The sequence below is a fragment of the Micropterus dolomieu genome, linkage group LG19, assembly GCF_021292245.1.
Source record: "Micropterus dolomieu isolate WLL.071019.BEF.003 ecotype Adirondacks linkage group LG19, ASM2129224v1, whole genome shotgun sequence".
NCBI classification, from domain to species: domain Eukaryota; kingdom Metazoa; phylum Chordata; class Actinopteri; order Centrarchiformes; family Centrarchidae; genus Micropterus; species Micropterus dolomieu.
Window position 1 is genome coordinate 21,326,493 of NC_060168.1, and position 21,314 is coordinate 21,347,806.

The 21,314-nt window shown below is 40.1% G+C and overlaps 3 protein-coding genes and 1 long non-coding RNA gene across 7 annotated transcripts in view; 3 read left to right on the forward strand and 1 right to left on the reverse strand.

Annotated features, from left to right (window-relative positions):
* si:dkey-234i14.2 (heterogeneous nuclear ribonucleoprotein C) overlaps positions 1–13,409 on the forward strand; it is a 38,725-nt gene extending 25,316 nt beyond the window's left edge. For 2 of the 3 annotated variants that reach the window (XM_046029923.1, XM_046029922.1), the window contains 5 exons: positions 2,295–2,345; positions 9,315–9,487; positions 10,369–10,482; positions 11,505–11,662; positions 12,053–13,409. In XM_046029923.1, the coding sequence (XP_045885879.1) occupies positions 2,295–2,345; positions 9,315–9,487; positions 10,369–10,482; positions 11,505–11,662; positions 12,053–12,091 (535 nt within the window). In that variant the 3' untranslated portion in view covers positions 12,092–13,409. The remainder of the gene's footprint in view (positions 1–2,294; positions 2,346–9,314; positions 9,488–10,368; positions 10,483–11,504; positions 11,663–12,052) is intronic. The other variant, XM_046029924.1, reaches the window with a different exon arrangement.
* Positions 13,410–13,455: 46 nt separating this feature from the next.
* The window catches only part of LOC123957258, a 10,963-nt gene continuing 3,104 nt past the window's right edge, over positions 13,456–21,314 (reverse strand). For both annotated transcript variants that reach the window (XR_006821768.1, XR_006821767.1), the window contains 2 exons: positions 14,010–14,055; positions 13,456–13,875 (listed from right to left, as the gene is read on the reverse strand). This is a non-coding gene — a long non-coding RNA (uncharacterized LOC123957258). The remainder of the gene's footprint in view (positions 13,876–14,009; positions 14,056–21,314) is intronic.
* uraha (urate (5-hydroxyiso-) hydrolase a) lies at positions 15,202–16,878 on the forward strand. Its single transcript, XM_046029929.1, has 4 exons — positions 15,202–15,283; positions 16,016–16,155; positions 16,288–16,423; positions 16,632–16,878. Exons 1-4 carry the CDS (start codon positions 15,230–15,232, stop codon positions 16,719–16,721), a joined length of 420 nt encoding a protein of 139 aa, XP_045885885.1. The 5' UTR covers positions 15,202–15,229; the 3' UTR covers positions 16,722–16,878.
* pdcd5 (programmed cell death 5) lies at positions 17,623–21,311 on the forward strand. Its single transcript, XM_046029930.1, has 6 exons — positions 17,623–17,956; positions 19,599–19,639; positions 20,216–20,277; positions 20,647–20,738; positions 20,832–20,903; positions 20,990–21,311. The coding sequence occupies exons 1-6, from the start codon at positions 17,891–17,893 to the stop codon at positions 21,035–21,037; spliced, it is 381 nt and encodes a 126-aa protein (XP_045885886.1). The 5' UTR covers positions 17,623–17,890; the 3' UTR covers positions 21,038–21,311.

A 21,314-nucleotide genomic window follows, 5' to 3' on the forward strand; every position in this document is an offset into this window, starting at 1 on the left:
CCCCCCCCCCCCCCCCCCCCCCCCCCCCCCCCTCTATCACACACACACACACACACACACACACACACACACACACACACACACACGTACACAGTGACCCTGTTGCTTGGCTGCTCACTTTAGATGTAATTACGGTCTAAATGGGTTGTGCTTACCTGTCACAGATTTCTTGCCACTAAATAACATTAAAATACCTTTTTGTTTATCATATCATTAATATACCATGGAGACATTTCAATATAATTGATGTAAATCAGCCATACTATTTACATTGAGTATCAACATTTTTATATTAAACTCTTTATCATTCATTCTTTCATGTGCAATGAATGCGCATTTAACATTATGAAGTATATAATAAAATAAACATATAAGCATTCATGTACCATTATTAATTGATAATCAATACATTTTATGTGACTAAGAGATACTTTTAACTGAAATGAAAACTTGCTCACATATATTAATTATAATATATATTTACATATATATATAGTTATATATCAAAGTAGGAAAGTGTTTCACAGAATTTTTTAAAAAGTATAAAAGAAATTGTGTTTGAAATAACAACAGACGAAACAACCAGAATTTAAAAACATAAAAGCTTAAGGTTACAAAAAGTCTTTTAAGTCATTTAACAAATGATAATTCTGTCTGCCGCAGAGGCCTACAGACACAGCAGTGACGAAAGTAAACCAGTAAGCGCCGACGTGAAAGAAACAAATAGAGAGTGAACAGCAGCTTGGTTCCCTCTCAGTGAGGATTTCAATGAATAGTTCTTATTTTCTATCTCTCTTCTCTCTTCTGGCTGAATTCACTTGGAGGACAGAATGCTCAGCTCAGCTGAGGAATTGTGGAGTTTCCCTTATCCTCTGTCCTTCTGCCTCTCCGTGTGTCCTTAACTGCTACAGGATGTAAAAGAGAATTCACTAGAAATGCCCACCTTACTTTTGTGTCCTCAGCAAGGAAGTAAAAGAATCAAGATGTTTCAACTGGTTTGACAGAATGAGCTAAAACAATATGTAGCTCTCCTCCATTTCAAATAGGATAACAGAAGATAGTCTTTAAATTGGATTGAAATTATGCTTTCCATTTTTGGCAAGCGTCCAGTTCAGACATGAAGACTTGTTATGAATTATTTTGTGCTTTCTGTCTCCTGAGCTCTGAAAACCAGCTGGTGTGAGATAGTCTGTGAGAGTGATGCTGGAGGAGACGTGATTACTGTCCATTCCAAATTAAGTCTACACTTCAGACAGACACAAAAACCTGTGATGTTTATCTGTGTATATTTCTACATGTGTAATTCTGACTGTGGAGAAGTTTTTTTTTGCATGTTTATAATAATATACAAAACAAAAACATCTCTTCTTTGAGAAGAGCTGCGGAGACAATGTGGAGAAATACTCCCTACCTGAGTGACAGATAAGCAGATGGCAAGGACTGTGGCAGTGTTAGTTCCCCAAAATATGTTGTTGTAAGTGTCCTGAAAAATCACATATATTTCTTACCAATATATAGTCTAAACATCAGTTGTTAACTGGATTTGAAAATTTGGTATGGTTATCTTGAAAGGACAGCTCTTGAACTGAACTAGCGAAAACGACTGAGATAGTAATGGAGAAGGTGAGATGAGTTTAAACAAAGAGACAACATGACAGATAAACGAAAGAATGACAAAAACAGATTGCGGGAGTGAGTCAGCGAGAGAGACAAAGAGAGACACAGGGAGGGTGAGCAACAGGGAGGGATTATTAGCAACTGTGTGGGGATTAGAGAGCAATGCTGAGGTCTGACACACCAGTGTGATCTCAATCTGGCTTAATGTCACTTGTCTCTCCTCCACTTTCTTTGGTCTGTTCCTCAGGTGCACACCAGCCCATTTAAGTTCACTCCTGTCACATCACTCACCTCTCTCTCCCTCTCTTTTTCTTTCACACACGCATACATGCCTCACAGCTTGCCTCACAAAGCTCCCACATGGCGGTGCTCAGTGAGTGGTACAGTTGGCACACAAGACAGTTTCTACGGATTTTCCACCTTGGATGCTGCAGCAGAACAAATCCAATGTCTTTTTCTGGCTGGCTGGAGATCATGAAAACAGCATTCTTTCCAGATGAAGTGATTGTACCATATAACTCTGTGGAGGCTCACACACATTTACACACTGACTCACCAGCCAAGCTTACTGTTTGTTGAGTGAAATATAGCCCCAGTAAAAGTGCATCGTGTAGTTTTGACATATACTTTACCAATCACATTCTCTGTTTCTGTCTCTTTCTCCACCGCTCCTGCAGATCTGAGTTCGACCTGGACTATGACAGCTATCACGAGGACAGCTATGACAGGTACTGTTAGAGAGCTACACACAGGGGTGGACTGCTAATCTGGCATACCGGGCAAATACCCGACAAACTTTTGGGGCCGATGTTGTCGTTTTATGCTACCTATCGAGATGTGCTACTTGGCAGTTCTTTGCATGCCTATTGTTTAGGGTTAGGGTTAGCGGTATGGTTAGACGTTAGAAATTTTCATCGAGGTAGCATTTTTCGATAAGGAAGCATAAATCGTCAGAACATGTAACGTAAATTATTTACTTTTTTACTGTTTTTAAAAAATGGGCCAACAATGGGCCCATAAAGCATGGACAGTGGCCCATTGGGTAATTTTCTATACTGACATTGGGCTGGCCCAATCACGTCTGTTATTAGCCCCCACCCCCTCTGCTCTCTGTTTCTTGCATTGGGGGCCAAAAAAAAAGAAAGTCTTCAGATGGCTGCCGCCAAATGCGCTAAAATAACCAATATGTTTGCTACCGGGGCTGCAGTAGCTTCACCAGCTACGCAGGATAAGCGGTTGACGATGGATGGATGGATATTGTATGAGAGCTTATCATGAACTCTTGGCTCGGCAGTTAGTTTGCGTTGTGTGTTTACCTTTTCCATGTTACTGCAGAATACACGCTTGTGCAGCTTATAGCTGAGTATAGTGGTTAGGTAGATGAGGCAGTCAGACTGTGCTCCACTCAAGAGTGGCTCTGTATTATTGGTCTACTGCTGAAATTGCACAGGGACTTTCCTACATCCCCCAGGCCTCACTCATAAACACTCCACTCAGCACATCTGAATAAAAAAAGGCATCCACACACTCACACACACACACAAACACTGCGTTTCTTGCACATATCAATGCTCTGTTGCTCTGAGTGTTAACTGTCATCTTTTCTTTGTCTTGTTTTTTCATTTGTTTTGCCTTGCTCTGCATTTTTCTGTCTTTGCTCAGGGGGAACACTCACCACTGATTTTCAATTTGTTTTTAACACAGTGCATGATTATTCCCTGTGCTGTTGGCTAGCAATACTGACAGCTCTTTGTGTGTGTATGTGGGCATATATATGCGTGTACGCACATGTGTTTGCCTCTGGGTGTGAGTGCGTGGGGGACTGTGTGTGTGCATGTGTGTGTTTTTGTTTTTGTGTTTGTTGTTTGTGCACTACAATATGTGGGAAAGAGAGAAATCATTTTTTCCGCTGTCATCTTGTGCGAACACAAGAGAAAAGTGTCTCTCAACACACAGATAACAGCGCGAGCTGACAAATCTGCTTTCCGTGTGGGGTCTAATCCATAGAGACAAACACTCCCTCTCACACACACTCAACACACAGTCACTGTAATCCTCACTCGTCTACAGTCTCTTATTGTCTGAGCTTCCATTCTCTGAGATGACACATCAAAGCTGGTGTAACAACACATTGTCTATCTGCCCCTGCAAACTGCTCTGAAGGACTATAAACTCCCATAAGTCTTTGGTCTCTGTGTCTCCCCACATGGACCATGCTCAAAGCCCTCTAATCTCACACACTTATGGTGGCCTTCATCGTTATGTGACATTGTGATGTGTGTGTGTGTTGGTGTGTGAGGACTATGAACGTGCTAACACAGTCTGTGCAGACTTCACAGAATATAACAGAGCAGAAAACAACAGAGAAAACTTTTCAGGAAGCCAGGCTGCGTCTGATTGACTGGCTAACAGCTCAATCAGTAAATCTACATTACTGTTCGACTCCAAGTCCTTGCAGCTGACAGCTTGCTTCCCTGTTGTTGGCTTGTGATATACAGCAGAAGAGCTTTTTAAAGCTTCTGGCTTTGCAGAAACCATTTAGGCTGTGCTCAGACTGTCCTCGATCCAGGTATACCCAGATTGCAACTTGGTTCCGGATGAGATGGATTACCACAGAGCATCAATCATAACGCATCTGAAATTATTCTAAACTGACCACTTGATCAGAATCATCTGGGTCTTGTCGTTGACATTAGTTATAACTTTTTTTGTATGTGGTTGCAGACTGTCTGGAGATGTTATACATCTATAAACTACAAGTGAGACTGGTGGAATCTGTACTATCAGACTTTAAGGAAACACTGCCACTACTGCCAGCTCATCGTCTTATAGTCGTGTCGATTTTAGTGAAAACTATTTCTAGAATTATTGCTATATACAGCAGTCCTAATTGTTCCTACCGGGTTTTGTGAAAAAATACATTTCATTCTATGTGGTATTACATTTTTTCTCAGTCGCTTTGGTGCATTTCTCGAATTATCCTTAATATTTGCAAAACAGTAAGTGCATTTCTCGAAACAGGTAGTACAAACAGCACAACACAGTGGATTACCTGCAAAAGCCCTTAAGTTGCTCAAATTCCTTAGTCTATCTCAAAAGTAAATCTTTATGTCATTGAACTCGTCAGTGCCATCAGAATGACAAGTCATTGTGTCTTTTTTATGAACAAGCAAGTCAAAAGTTTATGTTTAGCCATCTTGTCAATATAACAGCGTACTCTGTAAGTATTTTCTGAAGATTTTTATGACAATGATTGAAAATGCACAAGGCTGCACTTTTATGGCATATATCACTTTCACCAGTACAAAGTTATACATTGCAGGAGAGAGGACAGGAATCACAGCTATGCTTTTACTGTTCGTACTGTAATTTGTTGACAGAGCATGTCATTGTAATACAGAAAAGAAAGAGACAGGACTGTTGCATGGGATACACCCCTTTGGCTGACATTCCAGTCTGTTGTATCACAGATTCTCTTCCACATCACAACAGATACCTTTACAAAAAAATTCTAATAGACATGTATAGAATGTCTATCTATGTATACATTCATATATACAGTATATATATGGAAGCCCAAATCAAATATTTTTTTTACTCCATACTTTATACTCCTTTCCTGTGATAACGGGATAAGTTTCTCGTGATTTCGAGATAACCATAATGGTAACTATAGTGTGGTTAGTTGTATCATTGGTTAACTCACTTGGAAGAGCACAGGACTTGTAGTGTCAAGGTTTTGTGTTCAATCCTCATTGAAGACTACATTTTTCTTTTTTATATTTTTCATAATCCTCTTCAACAAAGTTCTTATGAAAAGACTGCTTCACATGCTCACATTACTGTAAAGCAATGTTGCTGGACTCTGTGCGTTCCGGCGTTTGGTCCACATCCATCAACCTATGTAGTTTTCATTTCCTCATAATTCCCAGGCAGAGGATATTCCTTCTCATTCAGGGGAATCCATGTAACATTACACATTTCCTGACGGCTTTCGGAACCTTTGAAATAGCCGTCGGGAAACGTGTGATTGGATTCCCCTCAGTCTCTTCATAACAATTTTGCTGAAGAGGATAATAAATAACACACAAAAGAAGAAAAAGAAACTCAACAAGAACAGGAATCAAACTAATCAAACTGAGCCTTGTGCTCTACCAACTGAGCTAACCAGTGACACTGGTAATTGCTTTGAAATTATCCTAAAGAAACGCACCTGCCAGCCCCTGTATTCAGCTATGGTTTGTTATCTCATGATCACGAGAAAATTACTTATCCCGTTCCCAGGGGAAAACAACATTCGTTTTATATATACAGTATATAGATGAGCAGGCACATGGCTCAATACATGGACAGAGCCCAGAAGGGAATGGGTAGTAATACCAGGGGAGCCAAGCACCAGCTAGTGGTTGATAGAGCAGTCACTCGACCTGCAAGACCAGGCAGACCAATCTGTGCACCGCCTGGATTGACTACAAGAAAGCCTATGACTCATTGCCACATACATGGATATTGGAATGCTTGGAAATGTACAAGATCAACAGGACACTAATAGCCTTCATCAAGAACTCAATGGGGCTGTGGAAAACAAGTCTGACAGCCAACTCAAAGCCAATTGCACAAGTCACCATCAAGTGCGGCATATACCAAGGTGATGCACTATCACCACTGCTGTTCTGCATAGGCCTGAACCCCCTCAGCCAGATCATCACAAAGACTGGCTACTGGCTTCCAAAGTAGAACAACCATCAGTCACCTCCTCTACATGGATGACATCAAGCTGTATGCCAGAAATGAGCGAGACATGGACTCACTGATCCACACTACCAGGATCTACAGCAACGACATTGGAATGTCGTTCGGACTGGACAAGTGTGGTCGCGTGGTATAAAAAAGAGGGAAGATGATCAGAACCGATGGGACTGAACTACCAGAAGGCCACATTGCAGATGTTCAGGACAGCTACAAATACCTTGGGGTGCCGCAGACTAACTAATACCTACAGAGAGTGAGGCAGGTCCTGAAAAGCCAGCTGAATGGGAAAAACAAGATCCGAGCCATCAACACATACGCCCTGCCAGTCATCAGATACCCCGCTGGTATAATAAACTGGCCAAAGGAGGAGATAGAGGCCACTGACATCAAGACAGGAAAGCTCCTTACAATGCATGGAGGGTTTCACCCCAAATACAGCACCCTGAGACTGTACACCAAGCGTAGCGAGGGAGGCCGAGGGCTAGTGAGTGTCAAGACCAATGTCCAGGATGAAACGACGAAGATCCAGGAGTACATCAGGAAGATGGCCCCCAAAGATGAAGGGTCTTAGTGAATACCTCAGGCAGCAGAAACCCAAGGGTGAGGACAAGGAAGATGAAGAACCTTCATGGAGGGACAAGCCGCTGCACGGCATATACTACAGACAAATAGAAGAAGTGGCTGATATCAAGAAATCTTACCAGTGGCTGGAAAAGGCTGGACTGAAGGACAGCACAGAAGCACTAATCATGGCGGCACAAGAACAGGCACTCAGTACAAGATCAATAGAGGCTGGGGTCTACCACACCAGGCAGGACCCCAGGTGCCGACTGTGCAAGGATGCCCCTGAGACAGTACAGCACATAAAAGCAGGGTGTAAGATGCTGGAAGGAAGTGCGTACATGGAACGCCATAACCAGGTAGCTGTCATAGTGTACAGGAACATCTGCCATGAGTATAGGCTGGAAGTCCCAAGGTCAAAATGGAAGACACCTCCCAAGGTAGTTGAGAATGACCGAGCTAAGATCCTGTGGGACTTCAAGATCCAGACTGACAAACTGGTGATGGCTAACCAACCAGACATCGTGTTGATCGACAAACAGCAGAAGAAGGCTGCAGTGATAGATGTGGCAATCCCAAGCGTCAGCAACATCAAGAAGAAGGAACACGAGAAGCTTGAGAAATACCAAGGGCTGAAAGAGGAGCTAAAAAAGATGTGGAGAGTGGCTACAGCAGATTCCAAGTAAAACATCAGAGGTCTCTGTCCATAAGAGTGCAGTCCTAGGAACAGCTAAGATACTGCGCAGAACCCTCAAACTCCCAGGCCTCTGGTAGAGGACCCGAGCTTGAGGATGACACATACCACCCCGCAAGGGGTGAGAGGGGGATTTTGTTTGTATTTTTTATATTACTGCTCATTGTGTTTTGTTACTGTTTACTGGTATTTATTGTAAGATTATTCAACAGAGACTGGTATAATTCATTGTGATTAGCATGACATAAGCAATTGATAATGTAGGAAACAGCAGACAATTGTACATAATCATTTGCATCAGTGTGTCAAGTCATTTGCAATTTGTTCAAAACAATGAGATAGTGCTTTTATGATGTGCACAAGTGACAAGATGATGTGGAGGTTGAACAATTAGTTTTCAGAATTTCAATTCTGATCTGAGAAATGCACCAAAGCAACTGAGAAAACTGTAAAAAGGTATTTTGGTGCCAAATCATTGCTACGTTTACAGCTGCTACAATTAAATACAAACATTAGTATTCAACATTCATAGACATTTGATTGCCCTAGTTCTCACGCATCCTGCAGCTTTGCTCATTGGTGATTGGTTGGTTTTGATCCTGTAGCTGTGTCACCTGGTCATTGGGTCAGTGGGTGTCGAGGTCAGATGTGAGGTTAAACCACTCTTCAACCACAACATCAGCTCTATACATACACACAAGCACAGTGCCGATTCTGTAAACACTATGGAGTTTGACAGTGATACACCCCTGTCACCAGCACTACTAGCCTGACAGGGAGCTATTGATTGGCCCTGACAGAACCAATTACATTCAGTGACAGTGAGCGACATGGAGCTGTCCACAGGGAGGAGGCAACACCAGCGTGTGTGCACGAGAAGCAGAGATAGAAAATAAAAGACAAAAGGAACATAAAATATATATATGAATATTTATGTAGGAGATGCTTGAACAGAAGCTTTTCTTTAATGTCACGTGTAATGTCTCTTTTTGCAGCTTGTTATTACACCCTTGTTAGTTCAAGACTGATACCAGAACGATTCTTTTCTTAGTGACTTATATTTAAGAAATATAAACGTGTTTTTCAATAATACTCTTTTATTACTTACTACAATACTTTTTATTGCACTAAAGCCAATGTTCTGAAACGTAAAGTGTCTAAACACAAACAGTTCAGTACAACACATTATAAATGTGACATAATTGTGATATAAATCAGACTCTGATAAGAATAAGAGTAAGACTGATAATCTGACCGGATATTCTATTCCAGCTTTTGTTGCTCGACAGTTGTTGATATGGGACATTTTTTGCTGGTAATAAAACAAGGTAATGAAGTCAACCCTAGTTTGGGCTTTGCAGTATGCCTTGTATCAAATTCTGTAAATGTTAATATGTGAGTGTGAAACCACCTCTAGGTTTAAATGGTGGCATTACAAGCTTTGCATTTTGCTTCTTCATAGAGAACTGAGGCTGTGGACAGCTTAACTTTCTGCAAAATAATCATCTCCTTTGTTGCCCGTATATATGCCCAGTTTAGTCATTTTCACCATGTATCATGCTTGTGAGCAGGCTCTCGTTTATACATGACCACAAACACTTTGACTACATAAATTACGGAGTACCTCACCACAAATTCAGCAACCTTTGTGCATGAACACTGATAAGCTGTTTTTAAATTGCATTTCTAGGGTTTATGACTACCAGCGTGTGCCGGCATCCCTGTCTCCCCTGCCTCCCATGGGACCCAGTCTGGCCAAGCGATCCCGTTCCTCCTCCTACTCCACTGGGCACAGACGCAGTCGAGACAGAACTCACTCCAAAAGCTCCAGAGCTCACTCCACTAGTTCAACTACAGCTAAGTGTGAGTAATATGAATATGAATTACATTAGATGCTGCACATTTATATTGTTTTCCTTTCTGTAAGAAAAGTCAAATGTTAAATATAAAACTAGGGTCATCACATTTTTGTCTGCTTTTAATAGTCACATACACAAAATGTTGTGTAGTTTACTGAAGTCACTGCTCATAATTTCTAGGTGATGAAGTTCAAACAGTCAACAGTTTTAACCTCTTTTTCTCTGATACTGCTTTGATGAGACAAAGGGAAAATGAACTGTATTCAAACCATGGCTGCATGACACCAAATCATCAGATCAGAAGCGCAAATAAATTCTGCACATGCTGCCCAAGTACTTCATAACATCAAACATAATGCCAACATGAAGTGTTATAAGATAATATACTGAAAATTATTGAATTTGCATGGACTGTTCTTTTACTCTCTGGACTTCTTTCATGGTCACATTATTGTAAAGTAACAGTTAGACTGTTTCAGAAATACGCTTTGCTGTCTTGCCGAGAGTTAGATGAGGAGATGAACCTCTCATGTCTGTACTGTACCGTAAATATAAACCTATAGCTAACAGACAGATAGATAGATAGATAGATAGATAGATAGATTAAACAAATTAGATGTTATGTCTTAATTAGTGAGCTTTAGAGATGCTGGTAGGTGGATTTTGTTACATTTGGATGGAGCCAGGCTAGCTGTTTCTCCTTGTTTCCAGTCTTCATGCTAAGCTAACCACCTGCAAACATGAGTGTTGTTCTTATCTAATTCTCTGCATGAAAGAAAATCAAAAGCGCATTTCCCAGTTTGTCTAACTATTCAGGTATGTAATTTCCTTCTTACACTCTTTCTCTCTCTCTCTCTGTCTGCCTCTGTGTGCGTGTCCCTGAAGTGGGCATGGAGGAGTTGCAGGTGATTAAAAAGGAGCTGACTCTGATAAAGACACAGATCGATGGGCTGCTTGACAGTCTTGACAGGATGGACACACAGAGGAATGACCACAAAGGTGAGACACTCATTCACAAAGACAGTGGAGGCAGGTAGGTGTGAGATCAAATGATAGATAATCTATTCGCACATCAAAAACATTTTAAGGTGGACTCAGGCGATATGCCACTTTCAGATTTCTGCTTGATTAGCTCCACCAGTCACAACCCCAATCAAAATGATTCAGGATCTATGCTGCAGGGAAACTGCTGGATGGGAATGCACTGCACCAGCAGCGCCACTCCTATTTTACCTGACAAATCAATTATTTCCCTCCAGTCAGGATTTTTTTAAAAGTTGTTGTTGAATCAAGGCCGATTCATATCAACTAGAGTGTGGGTGTCTTGATTTATGGTCGTGTGCAAATTATGGAACATGATGAACAAACAATGTGGTTGAAGAAACTGCCTGAAAAGGGATAAATATCAGGGAACAACAGCAAATCAGTGTAACTGGGGCAGAAGAGCTGCTGCTGCCCTCATGTGGACATTTTGACACAATACAGTTACTGCACCTGCCAACAAGCAGCTTTATTATCCTTCCTAAGGAAATTGCTTTTACTGCAACCTTAATAAAACTGATCATAAACTGAAACACAGTTTAAATCACTCATTTGGTTCAGTCCAACTTCCTCTGAGTACTGTAGCTTCAGTCGCTGCTACTCTAAAATGTTCTCGTAAAAAAAAACAATGCTCACCTTCAGGAATGTGTGCGTGCATGTGTGTCTTCTATCTACTTTGAATGACCTTGGGCGATTGATAGCTCTCATCTTCATATTAATTTATTTCCGGCTTTACTTGATTCCCCTGTCCCTCGCTGTCTAGCTATGCTGTCTCTCGCTTCCCCCTCACTATCTCCTCATCTGTCCTTCATCCTGTCACTCCCACTCTTGTTTTCTGCCAGTCATCTAGTACAAAGTCAGTGGATGTGCACAGACGACCCACAGTAAACATGTACTTTCTTCACACTCCTGTCCAAAACAGAAACAGGACCTGAGCTCCAAACCGTCTTCACTAAGCTCCATGTGTGCATGTGTTGCAGGGTCTCCCCTGAGAGAGGACAGTCCAGCTGGCTCACCGTACGCTTTGACTGCCAGCAGCCCTGAGCATTCCCTCTCCTCCCTCTCTCCCCCCAGCTCCCGCCATCGAATCCACAGGAAGAGCCCTGACCTGAGGGAGCCTGATGACGATCACCACACGGTAAACTGCCCCTAACGTCTGTGTGCACTCGTTCAGGAATGGCTAAAAAGAGCAAGGCCATCCCTCTTGCTTTTATTGTGCTTACAGCATGATGCTAGTTTCCGGTAATATTACTTAGGTTCATAACAACGGCCTCTCACTTTGAATTTCAAATTATTTACAATTACACTATTTTAAGAACATTTTAGCTTTGACTTTAAAATGACAAAGACAAGATAACCAGATGTTTCTGTCTTGTGTGGTGAGTGGACATCAAACAGCCACTGTTAAATCATTTTATATTTACACGATTGAATTTTACTTAGTCATTCTGAGCTTGCAGTTTAATGAAATGTCTCTTTGTTTGTCCTCTCACGTCTGTCTGTCTGTCTGTCTGTCTGTCTGTCACAGATGAGCAACCACAGCTCTGACCCCGAGGAGGAAATATGAGGGATGAAAATGAGAAGACGTGGATTAAGTGCCAAACATGGAGGAAGAGAACAACAACCACCAAGTCAACGCTCATATCAGAGGCTCAACTCCTCCTTAACAAGGGTGTACATATCAGACAACACAATACATTTAATTGTATCACAGCAGCTCGGTTTCTGTGACAATAACTTTAAGTAAAATGAAAAACACTGATGCAGGGGACTTATACACACCAAGTACATGCACATATGAGAAGAATTTGTTATGTGGGACTGAGAGAGGGAGAGTGAGAGAGGGACCTTATCCAGACAGCAATTATAAAAGACAACTGGAAGCGAGGTGGTGAATTCAAAATTTTATAATCCTGCCTAAAGCAGTGGGTGTGCACGTACACCAGTATTCCAGTATTAATCCAAATATTGCTGTAATAATCCAAATGAGACAATAAGAGTTCTGTGATTAAAACATTATGTAAGCGGCTTACCAGTTTATCTTGTTCAAATGAAAAGCTTCTCAAACAGGCAGCATATGCCAGTATCAGACTGTACATACAGTAATAATTAATGTGTAGTCATGGAGTATTGATAGAGGTGCTACAATGTTGCTGCTGCTTCAACAGTTTCTCCCAAGAAAAGGATAAGATATAGGGAATAAGTGGAATGTTGCGTGCATGTACCTCAAACCCAAAATTCCTTCTATGGATCTCACATGTTGTTTTTTTTTGGCTTGTGAAAGTAAAAGAAATATACGCTCTTAAATTTGAAGAAGAGGGTTTTTTGCTGATGCTCATCTTAGTTTTTCTCTGTATGGTATACTTCTAAAATATCAGAATTCAGCTCTCCAGACACAAATGACAGTAATCCTTGAGAGACTGAATCGTCACACCGATGATTCAGGAGAGAAACAGGTTGTTTTCTGCTTGTATGATTAAGCTACTTCTCTGAGTGTGACTCTTGTTATGTCACACCTTTCAGAACCACAAGTGTTTTTTCTTCTTTAAATGTATTTGAGGAATGTTACAGCTTTCCTCCACCATGTATTTGGCACTTTGAGACATGCAAAGGCCCAGGTCAGTGTGTAATATTGTGTATTATTGTAAACTTTATTGTAATTGTTGAACTGTCTGATTTTAATCTTGCTTTAGGACTTCTCATATGTTTTTTAAAGAAAGCAATGATGTTATTATTATAATTCCTATGGTGTTACATGTTTTTGTTTGCATTCTTAAGATAAGCCAAGTGGAAATACTCATCGTCACAGTAGTAAAAGTATTTTCATATTGAGTATAAATACAGTACATGGGTGTGTGTTTTTATTCTTAAAGACCAAGATTGACATGGAGGAAAAGAGTGAAAGAGGAACAAACATTTCAGGAGAAAATATGAAATAATGAAGTGTTTTTATGACATCATTAAAAAAAATCATAAAAGTACTGTTTCAAGACTGGACCACTAACAGTATGCAACTAATGTGAAGTATAAATCACACAATAACTGAGTCTATACCATAGCTCGTATATCAGAGTAAAGCTATTCAATGATAATTATCACCTGCTGGGAGACATAGTGGATAGGCAGATCATGTGATCTCATGTCTCTTCAGTGCACAGATGGTTTGACCAAAGGTCAGTCTTACCCTCAGGCAAAGCTGTGCACAGTATCATCCATACGGTGTGTGCTGCCTTGAGAGCCTCTGTGTGCCTGGTTTTGGAGGATATCACCAACACTGCCAAGACTCACACTGCACCAGTTTCCACATAGACCAAGTTGTCCACCTCTAATGGGACGCCATCATCTAAACTCCTTTCACAACCGCCAGGGCAAAAGCAGATTTTATAGTGAATCTGTTACTCTTCTCAGTAGCACATGGTATCCTGCTGACTCACTACACTGAAACAAATTCAGCCAAGTTTTGCACAAATATGAAAGAAATCCACCTGCAGTGCAGCCTCTCCACCACCAGCTGTTTCTCTGAAAAGCCATCTGAGAAAGACAAATGAGAGAGGAAGAGAAGGATTGGCAGGGTAAATTACTGAGATACTAACGCCACACAGGGAGAAAATTGTCTACACCAATAACTATCAGTTGGTTTTATGTTACCCTTAATGCAACAATACTTTGTATTTGGTAGGTAAACAGAACCTCTGTCACATAAGCTCAGAAAATGTAGTTTGGCTCCAGGAATAGCGTAGCAAATGGATCTTCTGTTTAGAATATTAACCACAGAACGGTCCTATAGTTCATCATGCCAGAAGAAAAACTACTATATACTATTGCAATCCATAACAAATAATGACTTGATTAAAAAACAAGGAGAACAACAATCTAAATATGGGAGGTTTATGTTGCTTGATGACGATATTCTGCCATATAATTTTCTGTCATGCTCAAAGTTTGGTCCATTAGAATTACAGGAAATCCCAGCAGTGTTTTCGAAGACAGGCACCATGTTTAATTTGTTTACAGAACTTTGCTTTTACATTAAGCTACAAAAGATCCCTCATATTGAGTATCACTTGGAACACTCGGCTTAGAATTTCATTATGAGAGATATGTGGAGGAAGTATCACAGCACACGTTTTTCAGTGGATTCATTGGCGGAATTCAAGCAGGAAGTTGTAGGTTGTATTTAGAGTCCATAAACCCATCAGTCACACATACTAATGTCAGAAAAAAGACTTTGTTCCTTTTAATTCCATTAATTGTTGTGGTGATGGCACAATGGATAAGACACATACCCTTGGTGTGAGAGACCCCGGTTCCCACTGTGACCCATCCACCATTGTGTCCCTGAGCAAGACACTTAACCCCTTGTTGCTCCTGAGGAGTGCGACCTCTAACATGTATAGCAGCTGTCAGTCGCTAGGGTTAAAGGCGTCAGCTAAATGAATAAATGTAATGTAATGTAATTGAGCTCATCTGCCTCTGAACCGCCCACTTTGATCATGTACTTCCACTAAGTTCAAAGTGTGACAAAAGGAGCTCTTGCACAACCAATCTTCTGTTGACAAAAAGATAAGCACATGTGTGCTGAATGTCATATTGACTAGGACAGTTTGCATGATGACATTGTGGCAAAAAGATGTTAAATAAACCATAAAATTGCATTTTTGGGGTAAAACTGCTGAGCCAGTTTGGATTTTATTCATCAGTGCACATGAGTGCCTACAGGCTGCAGCGACTCAAGGGTCATATTTTGCCTGAAAATAAGGTAAGCTCAAAAAGTAGAATATTTTTATTAAACAGGCTATGATGCTTTAATAATTGTTCAAACATGAAACATAAATGTCAAAGCCTATGTCCAGATTTTTACCTACATTTTAGAGTCAGATGTTATTATTAGTATTGACAACTACCTTGTACTGTAGCTAGTAGAGGTAATTACATGTCCAGTTATTCAATTATACTAAGAATTTATACGTAATAAATTACAACTTTCTTATTCAACTTTCTTGTTGTTTTTTCAAAATGTCATAATTTGACATATTACAGAACTAAAAAGGCTGAAAAAGAAAATGACATTATTGTGTTCCGAAGCACGATTTTCACTTTGCATTCCCAAATAATTCTCATATACTGTACATGCATTGTCTCAATATAATCTTTTTTTCTGGTCCAAATTTGAAGGTTCTCTCTTTAACTAGGCCTAATTAACTTTTCATTAATGATGGAGGAAGATGAAAGCACATGGTGACTGTTTTAAAACTTTGATTTAGCTGCCCTCTAAATTCAAGATCTGATGTGTAAGTGTTTATCTTTTCAAATTTGGAATTGCCGTAATCAGAAATTGTGTGAACTAGATGTGGCTTTTGAAAAACTAGGAATGTATCAATATAAAAAAAATGTATAGTCAAAAAGGCATATCTGTAAATTTGAATATGGGCTAATGTAATTGCTTCAGAATCACATTATCAATTTAAAGTCTTATGTCCATGTTTTGTAGATCACAGCCATAGCAGGCTCAGCCAGTCCTCTGACCACTCATGTGCTGAACACTGCAATGGGTATCCCTGGCTCCAACATGGCCCTCAGCCTCTATCGACAAGACCCCTCCACTAATGCCTGGAGTTTGATAACAGCTGGGTAAAACTCTGAGGACAACAGCCATATGAGAAAAAGCACACATATAATCACAAAGTATGATCACAGGAAAATCTGAATATACACTGGACAAACATATGTTTGTTCATGGGTCTTTATATTTTGTCTCAACAGGACCACTAATGAGGATGGACGTTGCCCAGGACTCATCACAAAACAAATATTTACATCTGGTGTGTATAAAATTTGTTTTGACACTGCTCAGTACTGGGAGAGTATTGGAGAGACCTGCTTTTACCCGTATGTTGAGGTAAGCAAAGACTTAAAATGTTATGTGTTGACATGGTAACACGATGGAGGAAGCCATCCGCAGGAGTACTGCTGATTTACGTGCTTGTGGTGTTACCATATTTTTGTAACTAGATCAGTGAATTTGTATCCTCATTTTAACTGTAATATGCAAACACTTTAGGCTACCTTAATTGTTGATCTCTTTCATGTTTGTTGTTTTGTTGCAGATTGCTTTCACCATAAAAGACCCTGGCCAAAAGTACCATGTTCCTCTGCTCCTGAGCCGTTTCTCTTATAGTACGTACAGAGGAAGTTAGAGATCAAGTGTGATGAACCTCTTGAAGCTATCTATCAGGCAGAGGCAACTCCAGAACATTCATCTCAGCAGCAGATGAACTGTCACGCCTATTGAAAAGACACAATGCTCCATTTGAATGATTCATCAATTTTAACAATAATCAAAAATCACTATAACTATTTTTTTTGCAATTAAACAACCTATTAAATAAGTTATGTGTTGTCAAATGTGTTTGTCGTTTGTAAACATGCATTTAAAGTTTAAAAACATAAACCCTCTTTCTGTACTATTGTATTTAAAATGACACAAATTCACGTTTTATATAAATACCATCCGTCCATCGTCAACCACTTATCCTGCGTAAAGTGGTTGCGGGGGGGACTGGAGCCTATCCCTGCTGACATTGGGCGACAGGCGCTGTACACCCAGGACAGGTCCCCAGTCCATCGCAGGGTTTATATAAATACCATTTAACAAATGATATTACTCTCACAAAAAGCTTATTTATACTTATCAATCAAAATTAAATTAATCGGGCTATAATATGATAAATCATATACATTAAATATAATTCATAAACATAATTTTCATAAGGTCACAACCATAGACTGTGTGGCCGAAATCACCCACTACTCACTATGTAGAGGACTATATTGTGAACTCGCCATTTTGTAGTACTGCCCGAATGTATAGTGATAATTATTATACCCTATATAGTCCACTCAATGTATCCCAGAATGCATTTTGAAAAGTAGTGTACAACCGATGGTCACTAACCAAGCCATATATACCATCATGCACTGCGCTGATAGAAAAAACTGATTGTCTGACGGCAATGACGTAATTAACGGCGCCGAAATAACAAGCGGGGTAGTGTCCGAAAGTGTTGTTTTAATAATGCGAGTGAGCTCCCTATATAGTGCTCTACATACTACTCCCTACATAGGAGGTAGGGAGTAGTGAATGAGAGGGGATTTCGGACACAGCCAATATATTTTCTCATGTGATCGTTACTCTGTGCTCTATTGCTTTACCCTGACTTTTGGATCGTTTTTTTCCCGATGTTGATTACACTCCCCTGAGTTCGGTAGGGCCTTGCATCTTATGGGAGTTTAGAGTGCATTCGGTTACATTACGTTACCGCATCCCCTTTTCAGTCTTCTAGGGTCTATATTACTTTTGTAAATCATGGCAGACGACGAATTAGAGGCAATTAGGCGGCAAAGAATGGCGGAACTACAGGCAAAGCACGGGGTAAGACAAAACATGAGCTGGGAAGCGTGTTTGCGCCCGCCTTAAAAGGAGATGCTGAGTTCAGTAACGTTATGCTGCTAACGTTAGCTCAACCAGCCACCACAAGTCAACTGTTACTCCTGCGATAAACATAGCTCACTTATGAGATCCATGCTCTGTGTAAATGAACTGTAATTAACTCGGTTGTTAGCGAGATAAATCACTGTAATGACGAACATCCTCTCACTAGCACTTTGTATCGACTGGACAGCGCACACCCCTCTGACAATGACAGCTTTATGCTAGCTGAGCAAAATGGAGAAACGAGTTCTAAAAACATGTAACCTATTTTGTGTCTGCGGCCATATTCACAAGTAGACAGCAGACTGGTGAGCTTATGAGTTGAGTATTTTCATAGATTGTGTTAGTGAAAAGGCAGAGCCGTTTATGAACGTCACTGTTTCTTTACTACATGAACAGATAACGAAATCACACTAAACCGTAAACTGCTCTGTTATCTGACAGTAATTAATTATAATTAAAGTGTCCAACCCAACATATCTTGGTACATACCACAGTATGTAAAAATAAGTACACTTTTCAATGACTAAATTTAAGGATTCCTTATCAAAAAAAATGTAACGTCATATTATATGCTTATTTTAAATCAATCAGGATTTTGTACTCCGATATTGATTAGAATCCACCTCAATGATACAGTATTGGTTGTGCTGTAGTGCTCAGGGCTTTAATCTCTGCCTTTCTTCAGCTTTCAATTTTTGAACTAAACCTAACATTTTCACAATTTAAAGTTAGTATTTCCTGCAGTATTTGTAAAGAGATTTTTTAGAGTGTGCAAAATTCCTGTGGAAAAGCAGCATATCATGTGGATTTTGTTTTGTTTATGAACACCACTCAAAGAAGAAGAAGAAATGTCCTGGACTCATTTCCATTGTTGTCCCTGGTGTTTGTACAATCCACCAACCTTTATCAAAATGGAGACATACATTCATTGTCTGACTTAAGAAATATTAAAATATAGGAACTAAAAAACTGAATAATATGAACAGTCTCTTAACTTTTTCAGGAAGCAGCCAATGCATCATAAAAGGCAACAATTATAGGACAATGTTCAAGGTGCAAACATAAATGTGTAAAAAGGTAAAACATAAAAACAATACAGTTCATTATGATATCCATCAACACTGAGATATAGCTTATACAACTACATAGACATTAAGATATAGCTAATGACCTTTCAGATGTGAAGTGGGTAGATGTTAGCGACATACCATAAATTTAGAGATGTGTCTTGGCTCCAGCTGTGCTCATTGTCTTGAACCTGTCAGACCTGGTCTTCATGATTAGTGTCTCACATGAACACCTTTATCTGTTGCCTCAAAACTAGCGTACTGTAGATTCTGGCTTTTCATCAAATTTCAACATATCTTTAGCCAGTCATTACACTGTTTTTGTGAAACATGTGATTGGAACTTTGCTTGCTCATTTTGAGTTAGAGATAGATAGTTTGTGAGGCCTGAGTGAAGGGAATATTGGCTGATATGAAATCCTTTTCCTTATTAGGTTATACATCGATTCTGCAGATAGTTGAATGCAGAAACACAACCTATATGTGATGGTACTGTCTTACATATTCTTTCAGGATTCTTCAAATAATCAGCAAGGAGAGGAGGCAAAACAAAGGTAAGATGAGATTAATTCAAAAGCATATACGTCTCTATATAACGTCTCTAAGTATAGTTCTTAAATGTACAGTAGTTTTACTGAAATACAGTTCAATTTCTTTATCACTCAACTAAATAGACTTTAGAGAACATTTGTGCATTATCTACAAACTAGTAAAAAAGTTTTGAACACTAACAACCTCAGTGTAGCTGCGGGACACAGCTGGTATTCTGATGGCTTGACAGTTTAATAAATGTAATCATTTCCTAGTTCTGGGGTGGCGCGGTGATACAGTGGTTAGCACTGTGGGCTCACAGAAAGAAGGTCGTGGGTTCAAACCCCGGTTACCCCGGGCTTTTTCTTGGTGGAGTTTGCATGTTCTCCCCGTGTCCGTGCTCCGGCTTCCTCCCACCATCCAAAGAAAGCTAGGTTAATTGGGGTCTCTAAAATTGTCCATAGGTGTGAGTGGTTGTTTGTCTATGTGTGGCCCTGCGATCCTGTACACAGGATAAGCGGTTGACAATGGATGGATTACCTAGTTCCAGACAGTAGTAGGTCGTGCTGATGTGGTGATATGCAACTTTTTATTCACAGAGAAACAGACATGAGGAACTCTATATTGGCTCAAGTTCTCGATCAGTCTGCCCGTGCCAGATGTAAGTGTGCTCTCAGATTTAAAGGGATACCTTAGGAATTTGGGTCATGTTCTTGTATAACCAAAATGTTATTTTAAATAAGGGTGCAGCCCTAACAGTAATGCAAAAATGTGTGTGAAAATGCAAGCGTTGAGAATGTTGTAGAAAACAATCAGAACAATATTCTGTAACACACCTTCTGAGTTTTTTGTATTCACTCACTTGACTTCACAAATAAAAGTATCCTGCAGGATTTATCTAAGAAAAAAATGCTCCTCTCTCTGAGTTTTGAACAAAACTACATAGTGCTCCATTAAAAGTATACTTTGTGATGAATAAGTTGTGCCACACACGTGAACACAAGGTGGTGAAATAATTTTCTTTTTTCAGTGAGCAATCTCGCTTTGGTAAAGCCGGAGAAGGCCAATGCAGTTGAAAACTATCTCATTCAAATGGCTCGTTTTGGAAAGTTAGGAGGAAAGGTATGACAATGACCTCAGACGCTTGAAGCACTAATATTGCTGATATTTTTCCACATGCCAGCAGTGCAATGAATGGATTTTCTCTTTTGTCAGATTTCAGAGACGGGCTTGATCGAGATTCTAGAAAAAGTCAGTCAGCAAACGGACAAGAAGACAACTGTCAAAGTAAGTTCCACTGAAATGTCATCTTATCTTTGAGTCATGATCTGTCACTTATCCATCTTACGTCATTTATGCTCTGTACTTGTTAGTTCAACAGACGGAAGGTGATGGACTCTGATGATGAGGATGATTACTAACTTTAAAAGGGAGCCCTGGAATGAGCCAAGAAATCAGGAGAGGATATACTTTACCAGGACTCTGACAGCATCTTTGACCAGCTGAATCCTGGGATGCCACACTAGCTACTGTGTGTCTCTGGAATCTGCATACCAAGAGGGAAGAGCAGCAAAGTGGAGTTGACATTGTGGCATAAGTGGTGGGGGGTAGAACACACACACACACACACACACACACACACACACACACACACACACACACACACACACACACACACACACACACACACAGACACAG